Source organism: Pogona vitticeps, chromosome 2 (assembly GCF_051106095.1).
Source record: "Pogona vitticeps strain Pit_001003342236 chromosome 2, PviZW2.1, whole genome shotgun sequence".
Classification (NCBI taxonomy): Eukaryota; Metazoa; Chordata; class Lepidosauria; order Squamata; family Agamidae; genus Pogona; species Pogona vitticeps.
Window position 1 is genome coordinate 229,018,618 of NC_135784.1, and position 15,983 is coordinate 229,034,600.

Consider the following 15,983-nt stretch of genomic DNA (forward strand, 5'->3'; position numbering starts at 1 on the left):
GGACAGGAGTGGTTACTGACCTGTCCGTCACAAGCAATTTTCCACATTTCCTTATACCATTCATCCATGGTAAACTTGTTGTTACTCATCCAGTTTCATAATATTATTGTAAGAGAGCAGTTCTTTTACCTTCTGGCATCAACTGAACACTCAGGTTCAAACTCCCTTAAAAATATGTTCTAAAATAGTAAGTACAGTAGGACCCCAGTATCTGCAGGGGATCAGTTCCAAACTGCCCCCCATGTCAAAAAATGTGGAAGTGTTAAACACAATGCATTGCATGGTCTCTGGCTCCTTCTAGTGGCCAGTCCTGCTAAATACATCCTGGAAATACATATACATACTGTATACAGTGGTGCCTCACTTAACGAGGTTAATCCGTTCCGGAAAAACCCTCGCTAAGTGATTTCATCGCTAAGAGAAATTAAAAAGCCCATAGAAATGCATTAAAAAGTGATTAATGCGTTCCTATGGGCTTGAAAACTCACCTTAAAGCGAAGATCCTCCATAGGGGCAGCCATTTTCAGTGGGTGAAAACACGGTGGGTGGCCATAGGACCCGGGATGGCTTCATGCTCCTGATCTCCCCCATCTCTTCCCACCCCCTTGGCTCTGTTTAAAACAAACCAGTTCCGCCAATCTGGGGCCAGTTTGGTGAGAGGGAATCTCTGGTGAAATCGAGGGATTTCCCAACCTTAGGTGGAAAAAAAACCCACGGCTCCTCGACTTTCCGGCTGAGATTTTTCTTCCCCCTCCCCCCCAGCAGTACGGCCTCTTTTTTGCATGCAGCCGCCTGCGACGGGAAGGAGGGAGGCCGGAGCCCTTCGTGGGGTGGGTGGGTGCGGGTGTTTCTCTCTCCCCCCAACATACACATGCTGCTCCTCAGCCAATGCCCGGCCATCTCTTCCCCGCCACCCAATCCTGCTTCCTCCTCCTCCTCCTCCTTCTCAACCAATGCCCGGCCGTCTCCTCCCCGCCACCCAATCCTGCTTCCTCCTCCTCCTCCTTCTCTTCCCCCCCCGCCAGCGCCCACGTGCTTGCCTCTTCCAGCCTTTCGCTTCCTCTCACTCTGGGCCCGGCCCGGCCCAGGGCCGCTGGCTCCATCTCCGCCTCCTCCTCCTGGCTCCCACCCACGTCTGCCTGCTGCCGTGCCGGCCCTCGGGATCGGCATCAGCCTCTGCGATCCGGGCCAGCCCCATGTGCTTGGCGGGTCAGATCGGGTAGGATGCGTGCGGGAGGGGTAGGGGAGGGGGGAAGAATCCGGCTGGCCTTTCTCTCTCTCCCCTCCCCTTTCCCTGTTCTCTCTCTCTTCTGCGTGCTCACAAGGCACCCGGCCGCTGTCGCCACATGGGCCTGGCTGCCTCCCTTTGCCTCCTTGCCTGCCTGCTTTTGTTCCTTCCTTCCGCTCTCCCTCCTCTGGGCCGCCACTGGTACAAGTGTCCTTGGAGCAGGCGGACCATGGCCTGTCTGCCTTCTTGGCTGATTGTGGACCAGGGCTGTGGGGGTGAGTGGAGGAGAGATGGAACACCCAAACCCCGTCGAGAAGGGGTGTTTTTTTTTTTTTACTTCCATGTGCTACCGGCGGTGGCTTCCAGTTCTTCTCTCTCTCCGCCCTCCTTTTACTGGAAAATGGGGCTTTGTGATGATCGCTTCCCCACGATCATTGCAAAGTGAAAAAACCCCATAGGGACCATCGTAAAGCGATCGCTTTTGCGATCGCAAAAAGTCCCTCAGTAAGCGATTTCATCGCTCTACGGAGCAATCGCTATGCGAGGCACCACTGTATATTTATGAGGTTTTTTATTTAGTATTCTCAAGCAGTGGAAAAATGAATCAGAGGATACTGATCCCGTGGGTAGAGGGATCCTACTGTAATTGCAAGATAGTTAAACATCAGACAAGGAATAGAACAAACACATTTGACGGACATAGTTACTTAATTCTTCTAAAGAAAACCAAAATTATTCTTCTTTTTCCGACTTTTTAATAATACAAAGATGGCCTTTCTCTTCTGGAAGCCTGTTGCAGCTTTCTCATACATCAAAGAGCTGCAATCTATATGGGAAATAGCCTGGCAGTAGCCTACCCGACTCAATGTAGTAATTACACAGAACCCCATTCCTGAATTCCATGTTTTCAAAAATGTGGCATTAATGAGTGTCTGCTCCCCCCCCCAAGTAGTTCTAAATGTAACTTGAAAGTGACAAAGTGCACAGAACAGTCTAACATATTCATCTGCTAATTCCGCCATCTCAGAATCCAAGATTTCTCCATCAGATAGCTTTTTCTCCCCACCCTCCAGTTTGTTTAACATTTAAACCAGAGAGGAATCTGTGGCCATCCAGATGTTACTGCTCAGTATCAGCTAAACTGGCTAGGATGGCAGTAACTGGCTATAAAATTGGAGGGATGAAGTTGCTCATCTCTATTCTAGGTTAATGAAGAGCTGTGCATTGTTAAGCCTTAATATAAGACACTGATATAGTCTTGAGCTACTTGGAGGGAAATCAGCATACGTATAAATGTAATTATTATGACATAGTATGGGATTTTCCTGATGAGATTTATCTCAGGACTAAGCAAACTCAGTTCATAGATATGAATGAACTGGAATGTTTACTGAGGTTTTAAATCTCCTGAAACTCTGCATTTGATAGTACTGTAGAAATACACCAAAGAAATTGCCTGCACATCCTTTTGGGGGGGGGCAGAAATTTGCACTTATTTCATTACTTTATCTTCAGCACTTCTATATCCTCTTTGTAACCCAAGAGTTCAGAGGGGTTCCAGTACATTAATATACTGGAACTCCTCCTTTTAAAAAATGGGTATTGAAGCTGTAGAAAAACCACATTCCTTAGAATAGCTTACTAATATAGACAATACTCATCCTGAAAAGCCAAGATATAATCTATGTTTCTTTCTGGCTTTTTCTTCTGTTTTGTGGAAAGAGAAACAAACCAAAGTGCCTGGTTTGAATGTCACCAAAAAAAACAAACCACAGACTGGCTTGTTTCTCTACTCCTGCTCTATGTTCCCAAACTGCATCCCTTGTTTATCCATTACAGGCTTCAGTAATTAACTATCTTGCTTAAAGTTAACAAATGAAGTGGAACTTACATTCAAATGATGAAAATCCTCTTGCATAGCTAGGTAAACAGTAAAACTTTTGGAGGCAAATTGCTCCAGGTTAAGAAATCTCCATAGACATTATCAGTTCACACTGAGCTGCATATATCAGTGTGCAACTAATAATGTCTATGGTGATTTTTTTAACTTGGGTCAGTTCGCCTCCAAAAGTTACACTGTCTCTGTTATGCCATCGTAACTAGGTAAACAGATTTGGGCCAATGAATGATGCTTCCCCGATTTCTATGTATAGCTATATTCAGTATTGAATAAAATGAAAGATACCAAATTTAAATAAATAACTCACTTTGTCAAAAGGAATTCCATATTTTTTCAATATTGAGGGTGAAATTAATGTCATCTTGTGGCGCAGAAAAGCATCACATCCTTGAGAGCTGCTTGGGAAAAATCCTAGCAAGGAAAACACAACATAATTGTATCAGTTATAGCCAGTATCTTTTTCATAATCTGCTGTATTCACAGTATACGTTTATATACCAACTCCACCACAGTACTCTGGTCAGACATTATGTTATTTTCCTTGAGAAAAGAAAATGTCTGCTTTTAAAGTCTGTTTTATATAACTGAGCTCTTGTAAAGCTAAACAGAATACAAAAGGTTGCACAATCAATCAAGAATAATCCATACTTTCAGACTCTTGAACAATACATGTCACAGGAGTTCAATATCTGCTAATTCTTTTTGTTTGTTTTGTTGTTGTATGCTTAGACAATTATATTTACACAGAGGCAATTTTACAATGGTAGTAACTATGGAAAATTTTATTTTCAGTCTTGTTGAAATGTAAAACTGATCACTTTTCCAGATATTTTGTAAATGTAAGCGCCAGTTCTGAACTCACCTCTAGGCAACAGAGGCTTCAGGGCCAGATATTTTTTACAGTGCTCCTCACAGCACTGCAGCAATCTGCTCCCTCCTGGGTCTTAAATTGGCCAACAGGAATGGCCAATGGGCAGCAGTAGTTTTCCAGGTAGATCTGTCACTCCCTGTCTACTGAAAGATTTTAAACTGTGTGCCAGCCACCCCAGAGTTCTCTTTTGTTCCCGAGCTTCTCCCAAACAAGCCCCCCTGTGTTGTTTGGGGTAGATTTGTTTCAAGTGGTGGAAACAAGCAGGTATTGGAAAGTAAATAGATAGTCAGTAAGTGGACTATGTTATGTAGATTTATGCCATAGCTTTATTGGAGGGGGTGGAAGCATGGGGATTTATCTACGTGGTGGTGGTTGGGATACTGCAGGTGCGGGATGTTCTCCATAGTTGAGTCCCTTAATGAGGTTGGGGTGGTCATTCTCAAGGGCTGTTGTGTACCGCTACTCCTTGGGGAAGAGGCAGGTCTATGCAGTGGCCTATGTCAGAGTGGTTAACCCTGTACCTATCTCTCTGGTCTGCATCAGACACCAGACGGGGTGGCTGATGAGGATCTGTCCCCTATACTAGTGTTAGGGGTTACTGGCAGTTGTAACCAATAAAGTTGAGGCTAAATGTTATACAAAAACAGGTTGTATATGTGTGGTTATGCACATTCTGGCCCTGAGGCCACCATCACGTTCACTAACAATTACTGCACTGCACAATCACTGCACTGCTGGATTGTTGCCATGTGAGATTCAGATGCCTTTCCTCAAGCCTGCTGTTCTTTTATCTCTTTCTTTCAGGGGTCAAACCAAAGAATTGTGTCATAAGGATATGCAACCACACATCTGGACTACTTCCCACAGCAAATACAAGCAAATGACAGTCTTCACTAGCGAGGTATTTATGACCTGTGTAGCTTTGCTACTTTTCAAGAGTTGGATGGTGAGTGAAGGAGAGAAAAGGCAGCCAAAACCTCCAAAAGCTTCATACACAGGAGAAATCTTCAAATGGAACTAAAAAGTGTGGGAAACTTAACAACTAGAACCTCCGCAAGACACCAAGAATTCAGTTTACTGTGTTACTGTTGCCTTACTAGGAAAAACACACAAAACTGTATTCTGTCCCTGGGGAATATTTATATGAAAATGTGTCGGGCAAGTTACTGTTTTAATAAAGTTTCCTATATGTTTTATTATCATTTTGAGACTTACTTCCTTTATTGCCATTTCATAAAATACTTTTGCTGGTCAATGACCGTAATAAAACATGATGATGATGATGACGACGACGACAACGATTATTATTATTATTATTATTATTATTATTATTATTAGTAGTAGTAGTAGTAGTAGTAGTAGTAGTAGTAGTAGTAGTAGTAGTAGTAGTAGTATTAGTATTATATAACATTTATACTTTCTAAGACCAGGATCTTCCCAGAATCTGAGATGTTACTTCTAAAGTGTGAGCACTTAATTTATTTATTTATTTATTTATTTAATTTATACCCCGCCTATCTGGCCCACCGGACCACTCTAGGTGGCTTATTGTCATGATGTCACAGTGTTATGCATATGATGCTCTGACAGCCACTGATGCAGGACAGTGACAGGGTTTGGTCAAACCTGGAAATTGTTAAATGCAGTTTAGCAATAAGACATAAGTATCTGTAAGGATCACTGCTGTAAAGTAGAGCTAAGTATGAGTTAATACAGCTGAGTAAGATTGTAACAGCAGGATGAATATATTAGGATTGGCTATCTCTGGTATATAGCTGGAGACCTAGCATACACCAGTGTGGGTTGTTGTTGCTGTTGATATGGTCGTGGAGTGCTGTTGTCGAGCTGGAGAATCCTGTGGAAGCCGTATCTATGAGCTTGGGAGAAGAGGAACTCTGGTGAACCGGACTAACTGCATGGTATATTGACCTTGACTATTTACTGGACTCTGACATTGATTTAAGCTCTGTAACTCTGAGGATATTGCCGTGTGTGACTATTGGAACTGGACAAAGACTACGCTGTGTATATACCTGTACATATCCTGTATATAATATATATATTCTACTATCAAGACTGTTTGCTGCCTGTGTCTTCACTTCACTCTGGGAAGCTCTGCTGGTTTTCACCACCTGGGGTAATCCTTGAAATTCCGCTAACTCTGTCAGACAGCAAGACAGGTACATGTATATTGTCCTCACATTGACCACATGATACAAGAGAAAGGAGGATAAGAAAACAAGGAAATGAAATTTTCTGGGGCAGGCCTGAATACCATGTAACACATACTTCTTCCTTGAACTGACCCAAGCATCTAAAATGCAAAGCAGGCCTTCTGAATGCCCAAGTGCCATCATCTAGTTCAGTCATTTTCAACATTGTTTTTGGCCATGGTCATAAAGACAATATGAAAGAAATATAGGCTGAATCAGGATTGCATAAATCACATAATGAACCTTATAAGGTGGCATGTGGAGAATTGTTTCCAGTCTATAGCCCCTTTCAAATATGCAAGGACATTGCAGGGGTCATATGGCCCCCATTTAGAATGGCTGATCTACTTGACAAAATGCCAAGAATTCAAAGAAGCAACCCACTCACTAAATTCTTTCCTCTCAAGTGTGGCATAGAAATCTCCAGATATGCCTTCTGTGAGACCTAGCATGGATGGTGAGGTACTGGGATTGTAGATTCTGATTCTCTCTATATAGAAAGCTTCAAGAGCAGAATCAGACATCATATTTTCACCCTTGGGAGTGGTTTTTCCACATACTGGACTTGTGAAAAGCTTGGGTTCCTCAGCTAGACAACTGGATATACCAGGACATAACAGATGCCATCAACAGATGCAATATATACTGCATATAATATACTTTGTACAATTTATTGTGTATTACATTCACAGTATAATTGACCCTCATGCAGAAGCTGAGTTTGACATACTGACTAGTATATCTGTTCCATGGCATTCAATTGTAATCTGATTCCCACTGCCCATCAATCATTTCAGCAGAAACACAACAGTTCTAAATAAGTAAACAGATAATAAGATTTCTGCTTTATCATATGAGCATTTCAGGCATTAGCTGCAATAGCTTTGTACAAAAAATGTATAATATATTACTTTATTTTTTTTTTTAGTCAGTTCCCATACAGTTCTATTTATTTTAGGAACAATGCCATTAATGATTGCTATCTTCAAATGCAGGAACAGGGATAGGCTATCCATTAGCCATATACTTTCATTCAATGAACTCATCACACTGTTTAAAAATCTGTAGGTTTGTGCTGCATTAAATAAATTAAAATTAAAATTAAAATCAATAAAGAAAGAAGAGACCATTTAAATCTTCTTCTTTATGGATTTGTAATCAGGGCCTGAACAAATGTGGTGACTGGTCATAAGTTAATTTAAATTGGAAAACTACTGGAGTAAGGTAATGCACAGTATATTAAGCCCCACATATCAGTTTAGAATGTATATTTACAATGACCCTGGAAAATTATTCCTTATATCACCTCAGCAAAGGGAAAACACAATGTGGGACACATGCTTTGAAAGCAAATTTTCTGTGAATGTTTTAAATAGGCTACATCTGTAGCAGAAATTATTTTTGGTTTCCGCAAATACCATACCCTCTAATAGCATCTTATGGCATCTTTAAAAACACCAGTATTGGTTTGGACAAACATCTGTTGACAGCAAGTGGGCAGTCCACAAAAGCTCAATTTAATATGGGACCCACAAATACCTGGGACATCTGGTTGTACCCAGAGTGGTGGGCTCAGACCAGCAGGGAGCTACACTGTTGGGTCCCAGCCACATGACAGCTCCATGTTTCCGATCATGGTGCTGAAGATGCTGAGAGGCCTGCCACTATGGCGTCCTTCCTGCTGACTGCCTGTTGGCCCGCTGGGAGAGGGCAGTACTAGGACAGGCAGAATGCAAGGGAGCAGGCATCACACAGGTTCACCTGCTCAGCATGTAAGAAGCAGCATCTCCCATTGCAAGCAGTCTTCCCCTTGCTCGTTTCCCTCCCTCCATGTGTTCCAGGTGTACACATCTTCTATAATACAGGACTAAAGGCCTATTCTTTAGTTTATTTAATGCTTGGAGGGGTTCCTTTGGGGACTATAATGAATATATACACATGTTTTGTTTCATTTTGATTTTATAGTTTTTTCATATCACATCTTTCAGGAATGGGCAGTTTGAAACACTGGGGTAAATCCAAGGAATGGGACAGCAAGCATGGACTTGCTCCCCCAGGCAGTTGAGGAATTCCCTTACTAAGTCATGGTCAGACTTCGCTCAGGGGCCACATGTCCAGCCTTGCCTGCAGATAGCAAGCAGCCACAAAATAGTTTATTGCCATTTGGTACTCCTAGCTGAACAGAAGTGAGTGTCCAGGAGATAGTATGGATGCATTGAACTGTCACTTGGGTCCCCAAATGCTCTGGATCTAGTCCCGATAATGTGTTGGGGTAATGCTGCTGTAACCAGTCAAGCTACAGTCTTTCTTTCCTTAAAGAAATGTTTGCACTGTGGTCCCTACTTAGCATTTGATGCACAAATAAAAAGTATTAGTTATAAAGGTGCCACAAGACGCTCTGCTGTTTTGTTCCAACAAATTAACACAGCTTCCCCTCCACTTTGGAATGACTCCACAATTCAACATGAAAATCCAGACATGTCTATTAATGAATTACTATGTAGATCATTGGGTGTGGCTTGATTAACAATGACAGAGAGAGAATATTCACCCACTTTGACATAAAAGATAAATTGTGTTGTTGATGTTGTTTAGTCATTAAGTCGTCTCCGACTCTTCATGACGCCATGGACCAGAGCACGCCAGGCCCTCCTGTCTTCCACTGCCTCCCGGAGCTGGATCAAATTCATGCTGGTCGCTTCAATGACACTGTCCATCCATCTTGTCCTCTGTTGTCGCCTTCTTCTCTTGCCTTCACACTTTCCCAACATCAGGGTCTTTTCCAGGGAGAGTTCTCTTCTCATGAGATGGCCAAAGTATTGCTGACTGTATAGAGCTTCTCTATCTTTGGCGGCAGAGAAGATAATCAATCTGATTTCGGTATTGCCCATCTGGTGATGTCCATGAGTGGAGTTGCCTCCTGTGTTGCTGGAAAAGAGTGTTTGTGATGACCAGTTTGTTCTCTTGACAAAACTCTATTAGCCTTTGCTTCGTTTTGAACTCCAAGGCCAAACTTCCCTGTTGTTCCTTTTATCTCTTGACTCCCTACTTTAGCATTCCAATCCCCTAGAATGAGAAGAACATCTTTCTTTGGTGTCAGTTCTAGAAGGTGTTGTAAGTCTTCATAGAATTGGACAATTTCAGCCTCTTCAGCATCAGTGGTTGGTGCATAAACTTGTATTAATGTGATGTTGAAAGATCTGCCTTGGATTCATATTGAAATAATTCTATCATTTTTGAGATTGTATCCCAGTATAGCTTTTCCCACTCTTTTGTTGACTATGAGGGCTACTCCATTTCTTCTACGGGATTCTTGCCCACAATAGTAAGGATGTTTAGCTGTAAACATATATTTAAGACACATAGAATAGGAACATAGAATGGAAGAATTATGAATTAAGGTAAAATCTAAATGGCAAGGTAAGAAAGGATATGTTTGAACACTTCAGTGCTTGATATGAGAAAACTAAAATGGTTTGAAAAATGCTTTTTTTCAGTCAGACAGTTATGAAGGTTTTAGTCCAGGAATGATAAACTAAAAAAAAAGTGTGGCTCTAACAGTGAGACAAAATGTAGCACAAGCACTTAAAGACTATAATATAAAGTTTGCATGTATGTCTTCACATAATATTTTGGTATGTAAATGTTTATTATCAGAACAGAGATTTTGTAATTTGGTTTGATAAATTATGGAAGTAGAAAAATGATAATTTTATAGGTGAATCAGAAAGGCGCACACACACAAAATGTGTAGGCTTTCAAAAATAGGCAGAGGCCACTCTTACAGTACATCCTTGTTGCCTACATGTCATTTCAGGCGATAATGGAGGAGAAAAGTTCCTGCAGTGTGAGATTTCACCTCCTTGACAACTGCAAAAAACTTTACATTCCCAGTTTTAGCCAGTACGTATAAGCTTTGTCACATTGAATATCCTTAAAATCAATTTATCCCCATTTCTACTTCATTTCCCCACTCGCTTTTAACATCTTGCCTAATAAGAGATAGTATTCTCCAACACTTAAATATTTTTGTGCCTTTGCACACTTTTTGTGTCTCTCTAATTGGCCTATAAAAATTATCATCCCAATATGGAGTTTAGAATGTGCTTTGTGTTAAAACAGCTACGTCTGCTTTTGTTTATTAATAACCCAATTATAGATAAAAAAATACTCCTTTCATGTGCTGTCCACCTTTTATCTTGCTTTATTGCCCATTTGTCATTAAATGGAAAATTGTACCCCCCCACAGAAAATCTGTAGGGGATGTTTTGAATTTGTCTTTATTTAAAAGGCAAACCAATATATTTAGATGTATTCGCGAAGGCTTTCACGGCCGGGATCTAATGGTTGTTGTGGGTTTTTCGGGCTCTTTGGCCATGTTCTCTGAAGATGCCGGCCACAGAGTCTGGTGAAACGTCAAGAAGAACAACCTTCAGAACACGACAAAAGAGCCCGAAAAACCCACAACAACCAATATATTTAGACTCTATGAACAGTTTAATTCTCTTGATAACTCTCTCAGGATTCTACTCACACTGATCCAACAAGGTAGCATCAACAGCTTCAGAACTAAGGTTTTAGGGTTAGAATTAAGAGTGATCAAAAGACTCCCTCAACTTCACAGACTGTTCCCAAGCTGTAGGAACAGAACTCCCATTTCAAGCTCAATAAGAACTGAAGTTTCCCTTGCTATGTTTTCCCATTCTATTCTAGGTAGCCACTTCTGTTACACTTAATTTGTTTCAGTGTGGCGTGCTAATGGTGTTCCAAATAAGCACAGTAGTCAAGTTGAGGCTACTGTGGCACCAGTAACAGGGAAAGGGGGATTCCTTTCAACCTAGAAAGTATGTGTCTTATTCAAGTATACAGATAAGAGTTCATCGCTAGAGAGAGTTCTAGCCCCACCCGTGCCTGTCACTATATTATTGTAAAGAAGGATTATCTGAGAAGAGGACACAGAATGTGAAGACTCTCCACAAGACTTCCCCAGTACAATAATTCCAGTGTAAGGCAATTGAGAATTCAATATTTCAGGGTCCACAATCACATTGAGATAATCCACACGTAGAAACACCCTCTTCTTTAGACATTCCCTTTCCCACTGGGGACAGTGACAAGCAGGCAAGCATGATTATAAAGATTAACTATTTTCTAAACACCTGAATAGGGCTTAAATCTCTACATGATGCCAAGTGAGGCCTACTCATTTCACTTTCACAAGTGGATTTCCTTTGGATACAGGCCTCAGCAACCAAATTTGCAAAAGTGGCATATGTATGCCTTCCAATTATCAATCACAAAACAAAACAGCTCAATACAAGATATATAAATGATAAAAATTAAGTGTATGACAAACAGATTTGGGAAAGGACTTCTTCAAACACGATAAATATATCATCTAATCAGAATTAGATTTAGGACTATTCTTATTCAATATAAGGCTATGGATAAGTGTCAGAACCTACAAAAACCAGGATTCATACAGGGCTACACAAATGTTCAGTATTGTTTGATTTGGACATACTACCTCACCAATGAATACTCTTAAGAAAATTGATATTAGAGATAACAGAAAAGATTTCACCATGTCCATGATCTGAGAACAACGAGGTCTGATCGAATTCTCTGGTGCCTATGCAAGCTAATTACTGTGTCAAATTTTATTAAAATTCAGAGCTAATTAATTTTCCACACACCACTTTAATGTTTGGAATCACAACATTGAGAAGGCATCATCTTTGAAAAAAACAAACAAAACAAAAGGAGCTCCCCAAATGCAAGATTTTAAGCCATTTCACTTTTGAAAGAACTGTTGGTGCACAATTTAGATAAATAACTGTATGCTGCAGAACATATATTTCATTTCTCCCAGGACAATCATTACAATGTAATAAAAGGTATGATTTATAAAGCCTCAATGCCTCCTGCAATATACCTTATTAAAGTCATTTTAAAGTACATAAAGCATACCTTCCAAAAGATGCAATAGAAGGAATAGAAATAAATTAGCTCTAGGAATAAACTGAAATGTCTTTAGAGTAAATCACTATAAATTTAAAGAAGGAATGGATGGCACATAAGAAATTACTTTTTTTTTTTTTTGATGAGTCAGTTCAACACCCAGACACACTATAATTAAAACTTTAAAACTTCAATCCATATAATGGGAAACAATTGGCAAATCGGCAGCAAGTGAACACATACAAAGCCAAAAGTAAAAAAGCCTAAGGCTTTTTTCCCCCTTTTTTGCATTTAGATTATCTTTGTTTATTCTTCAACGGTTAGAGATTCTTACACTTTATGTTTACTGTTTAAATGTGCATTGTGCTATATATCTACAGTATGTTTTTAAATCTTCTGTAGGAAAAAAAATACTAAACCAAAAGTATGTGCAGCCTGAAGGTGTTGAAAAATTGTATTATCATATTATAGGCAACTTGAGCCAAGAACCAAATTAGCTTCTACACTTCAGAATAAAAAAACCAAAAGTTCCACTAAAATCCAATTCTGGAAAAAAGTGTAGCACAAGAATTCAAGCCACAATCAAATGCTGACTGAACCGTGTTGGTTTCAGTGGTTCTAAACCTATGTCAAACTCTTATCTTGACCTTTTTATTATCTCTATGTAGTCCATGAAGTGCCTGACTCAGTAAGGTGGGAATTTTCCAGTTAGACCAAATATACGTTTGGAGTGTGAGTAGGAATGGTGCTCTTTCAGGTTTAAGAAGCACGGGGTGGTAGGTCAGTAGAGCTAGAACAGGCCAATGAGAAGAAGAGAGATGAGACTTCTTATGGCTGAAACCCTGTTGCTTAGAATATTAAATCATATTTGAATAAGCCCATTGAATCAGTAGGGATTTGGTGAAACTGCTCCTCCATATATTCCATTTATTCAAATAGGCCTACTCTGGTTGTGACATACTATGCTAAAATAAGAATAGATCTATTTCAATAAATGGAATTTGCAAAGGATTTGACTCTTTAAATCTCCACTGATTCAATGGGCCTACTCTAGTGTGACTTATTATACAAAGTAACAAGATTTCAGACACTGCCAGATCAGCAAATCAAAACTACGTATATGATCCAGAATTTGATTCTGGATAAGCAAGCTGATAGTGAAGGTGCCATGATCTACTGTGAGTTCGCACACATGCACACACTCATTGTGGTTGAACCATCTCCAATACTTCAGAAGGCATACTTGCTTACAGGTTAGCAGGATAGGAGTGATACTGTTGAGGTGTGCCATCCAGCCTGCTGCCCAACTGTCTCCCTGATTGAAATGACTTGGATGATGACTGAAATGACTCCCTGACTTGGAGACACTGTTGACCAGCAAACTGACTATATGGAGGGATTTTAACATTCAATTTTAAAATTTAACATTTTAAACATTTATTGAAGACCCTCTTATTAATAGCAGTTCAAGATTTCATGGCTTCCATGACAACTATGGACCTGGTCTCGGTTAATATCTGGCTTCATACATGTGGCTGGGCCTATTCTAGCTGTTTTTGCTGACCAGGTTAAAGGGTGAATGGAATGTCAAAAGAACCTCATTGTCATGGACAGATCATTAACCAAGTGCTTAGATTTAATGAGATTCTTAAACTATGCAGGACAGTACGGCCCACAAAAATGGTCTGTCTCCATAGAGAAGTGTTCAGAAAGAAACTGATCACACACCAAAACAAGGTATGCCGATAATAATAACTGACTGAAACACAAAAGTAGGAAATAAACCAGAACCAAATGGAGTATTTCCTAAAAGTCAGAAGCTGGAGAACAACTCATAGAATTCTGTAATCAACAAACTGCTTATAGCAAACACATGTTATCGGCAGACTGACAGACATTGGTAATTGTGGCGTTCAGCTCTGCTCTCACCTGTCCGTCACAGCTGGGCAGGGGAACCTCAGCCAATGAGAGGACGGAGGGTGGTGCAGAAGTGGGAGGAGCTGGGTTATATAAGGTGTGTGTGTGGAGTTTTGGGAGATCAGAGTTTGAGAGATGAGTGATTAGAGTGATTGATAGAGTGAGAAAGAGCCTGTCAGTGAGGGAAAAGTCTGTGTGAACTAGTGTCTGAGAAACAGTGATTGTCAACTTAATTTTGTAACAGTGATTTACCCTTTTTATTTCTTCCAATCAATAAACCTTTTATTTGTTTGAAAGAAACCCTTGTCCTTTTGATTTAAAGGATAGGTTGGTGGCAGCAAGTTTTTGAAGAAAAGTAGTGGACACTCTTATAGGCCTGGATGGGTAGAGGCTTGAGAGTGGCCTGCTACATATAAAAGACATGGGGGCGAATATAAAAGCAAATCAGGATATTTGTTAAATACTGTATCCCTGATCTATCAGATATTCATTGCTTCATATTCTTGGGGTCCACAGACCCCAACAAATATGAAGCTATGAATATAACCCTTTTATATTCATCCCTTTGTTCCCTATCTGTTTATGCCCCCATGGATCAGCTGTTCCTCAGAAGCATAAGCAGAGAGGATTTTCCCTTTAGTGGCTTCCTAAAGCCTGCCCAAAGAGAATCCCACCCCGGGGGCTGGGGGATGGCTTGGTTCCCCTTTCCTCCTCTTCCTATGCCCGCGTGGCATAAGAAGAGCAGGAAAGGGATTAAAGAGGGATCAAAGGGTCCCTCAGCTGCTGCAGGATTGCTGTGATCCCTGCTTTCCCTCCTCTTGCTATGCCCCACTGGGCTTAGCAAGAGGAGGGGGAAAGGGATCAAAGCAACCTTACAGCGACGACTGCGTGATCACTTTGATCCCTGCTTTGCCTCTTCTTGCTAAGCCCCGTGGCCTTAGCAAGAGGTGGGAGAAAATGATCAAAGTGTTGCAGGATCACTTTGATCCCTGCTTTCCCTACCTTTCTCCCAAACATTTATTTATGTATTTCTAACTCCCTTCTAATGTTAGGTTTGTTTCATCTCTATTGAGCTTCTGACAGGCAGCTGAAATAGTATTGTTATAAATGGCCTTTGGTTTCTAACGTTATGTTTTGCTTTGCTTTTATTTTTGTTTTTAACTGGATTTCAGAGAACGAATGAACAATTTTTAAAGAGCCTTTTAATTCTGTTTTTTGGATGCTTTTATTCATCTTTTAATTAATTAATTAATTTGTACGATCAACAGATCAAATGTGAATAACACAGAACAACTGCATAAGAATAAGAATCAACAAAACTACAATATACATTACGTGCGGAAGACTCCCAGGGAAACAAATTCCATAGATAATTGTTAGAAGCATAACCCCACCCCCAATACATACATATTCACATATGCATGTTCTTTTAATTTACTGAAAATCATTTGGGGGACCTTCCTGCACAAAGCAGCAATGAGCAAACACTTTAAATAAAATAACTATTTACAGATGAAGTAGGTTTTTTCAACCATTGTTAATTATTTACCAATATCCATATATTAAATCTGCTTCAGTTGCAGATTTGTAGACGTAACTACAGATATCTCTTTTAAAAATATAAATTATAATACACAATATATCACTCTCTTTGTTCTTGGTTCCATTTCCCCTTGCATTTTGCTATCAGGTACTTTAATATTGTCAAATATTCTAAGAATTCTATAATATTAAAAAAGAACATAACTGGCTTCAAAATTGGAATAACAGCACACTTGAGATTTTTATTACATTTGTGTCTCCATAAAATTGAAAGAACTACATAAATACGAAAGTACCTGAAGGGCAAAATCAAACTGCTGCCTTTATTAGATGCACGTCTAATGTCTTTCA

The 15,983-nt window shown here is 40.1% G+C and overlaps 1 protein-coding gene across 22 annotated transcripts in view; it reads right to left on the reverse strand.

Moving 5' to 3' along the window:
- Positions 1–15,983, reverse strand: part of KDM4C (lysine demethylase 4C) — a 345,084-nt gene that overhangs the window by 272,584 nt on the left and 56,517 nt on the right. For all 22 annotated transcript variants that reach the window (XR_013541488.1, XR_013541487.1, XR_013541486.1 and 19 more), the window contains one exon: positions 3,436–3,539. Coding sequence is in view for 16 of the 22 variants with exons in the window: in XM_072992136.2 (XP_072848237.2) it covers positions 3,436–3,539 (104 nt within the window). In the remaining 6 variants the exon portion in view is untranslated. The remainder of the gene's footprint in view (positions 1–3,435; positions 3,540–15,983) is intronic.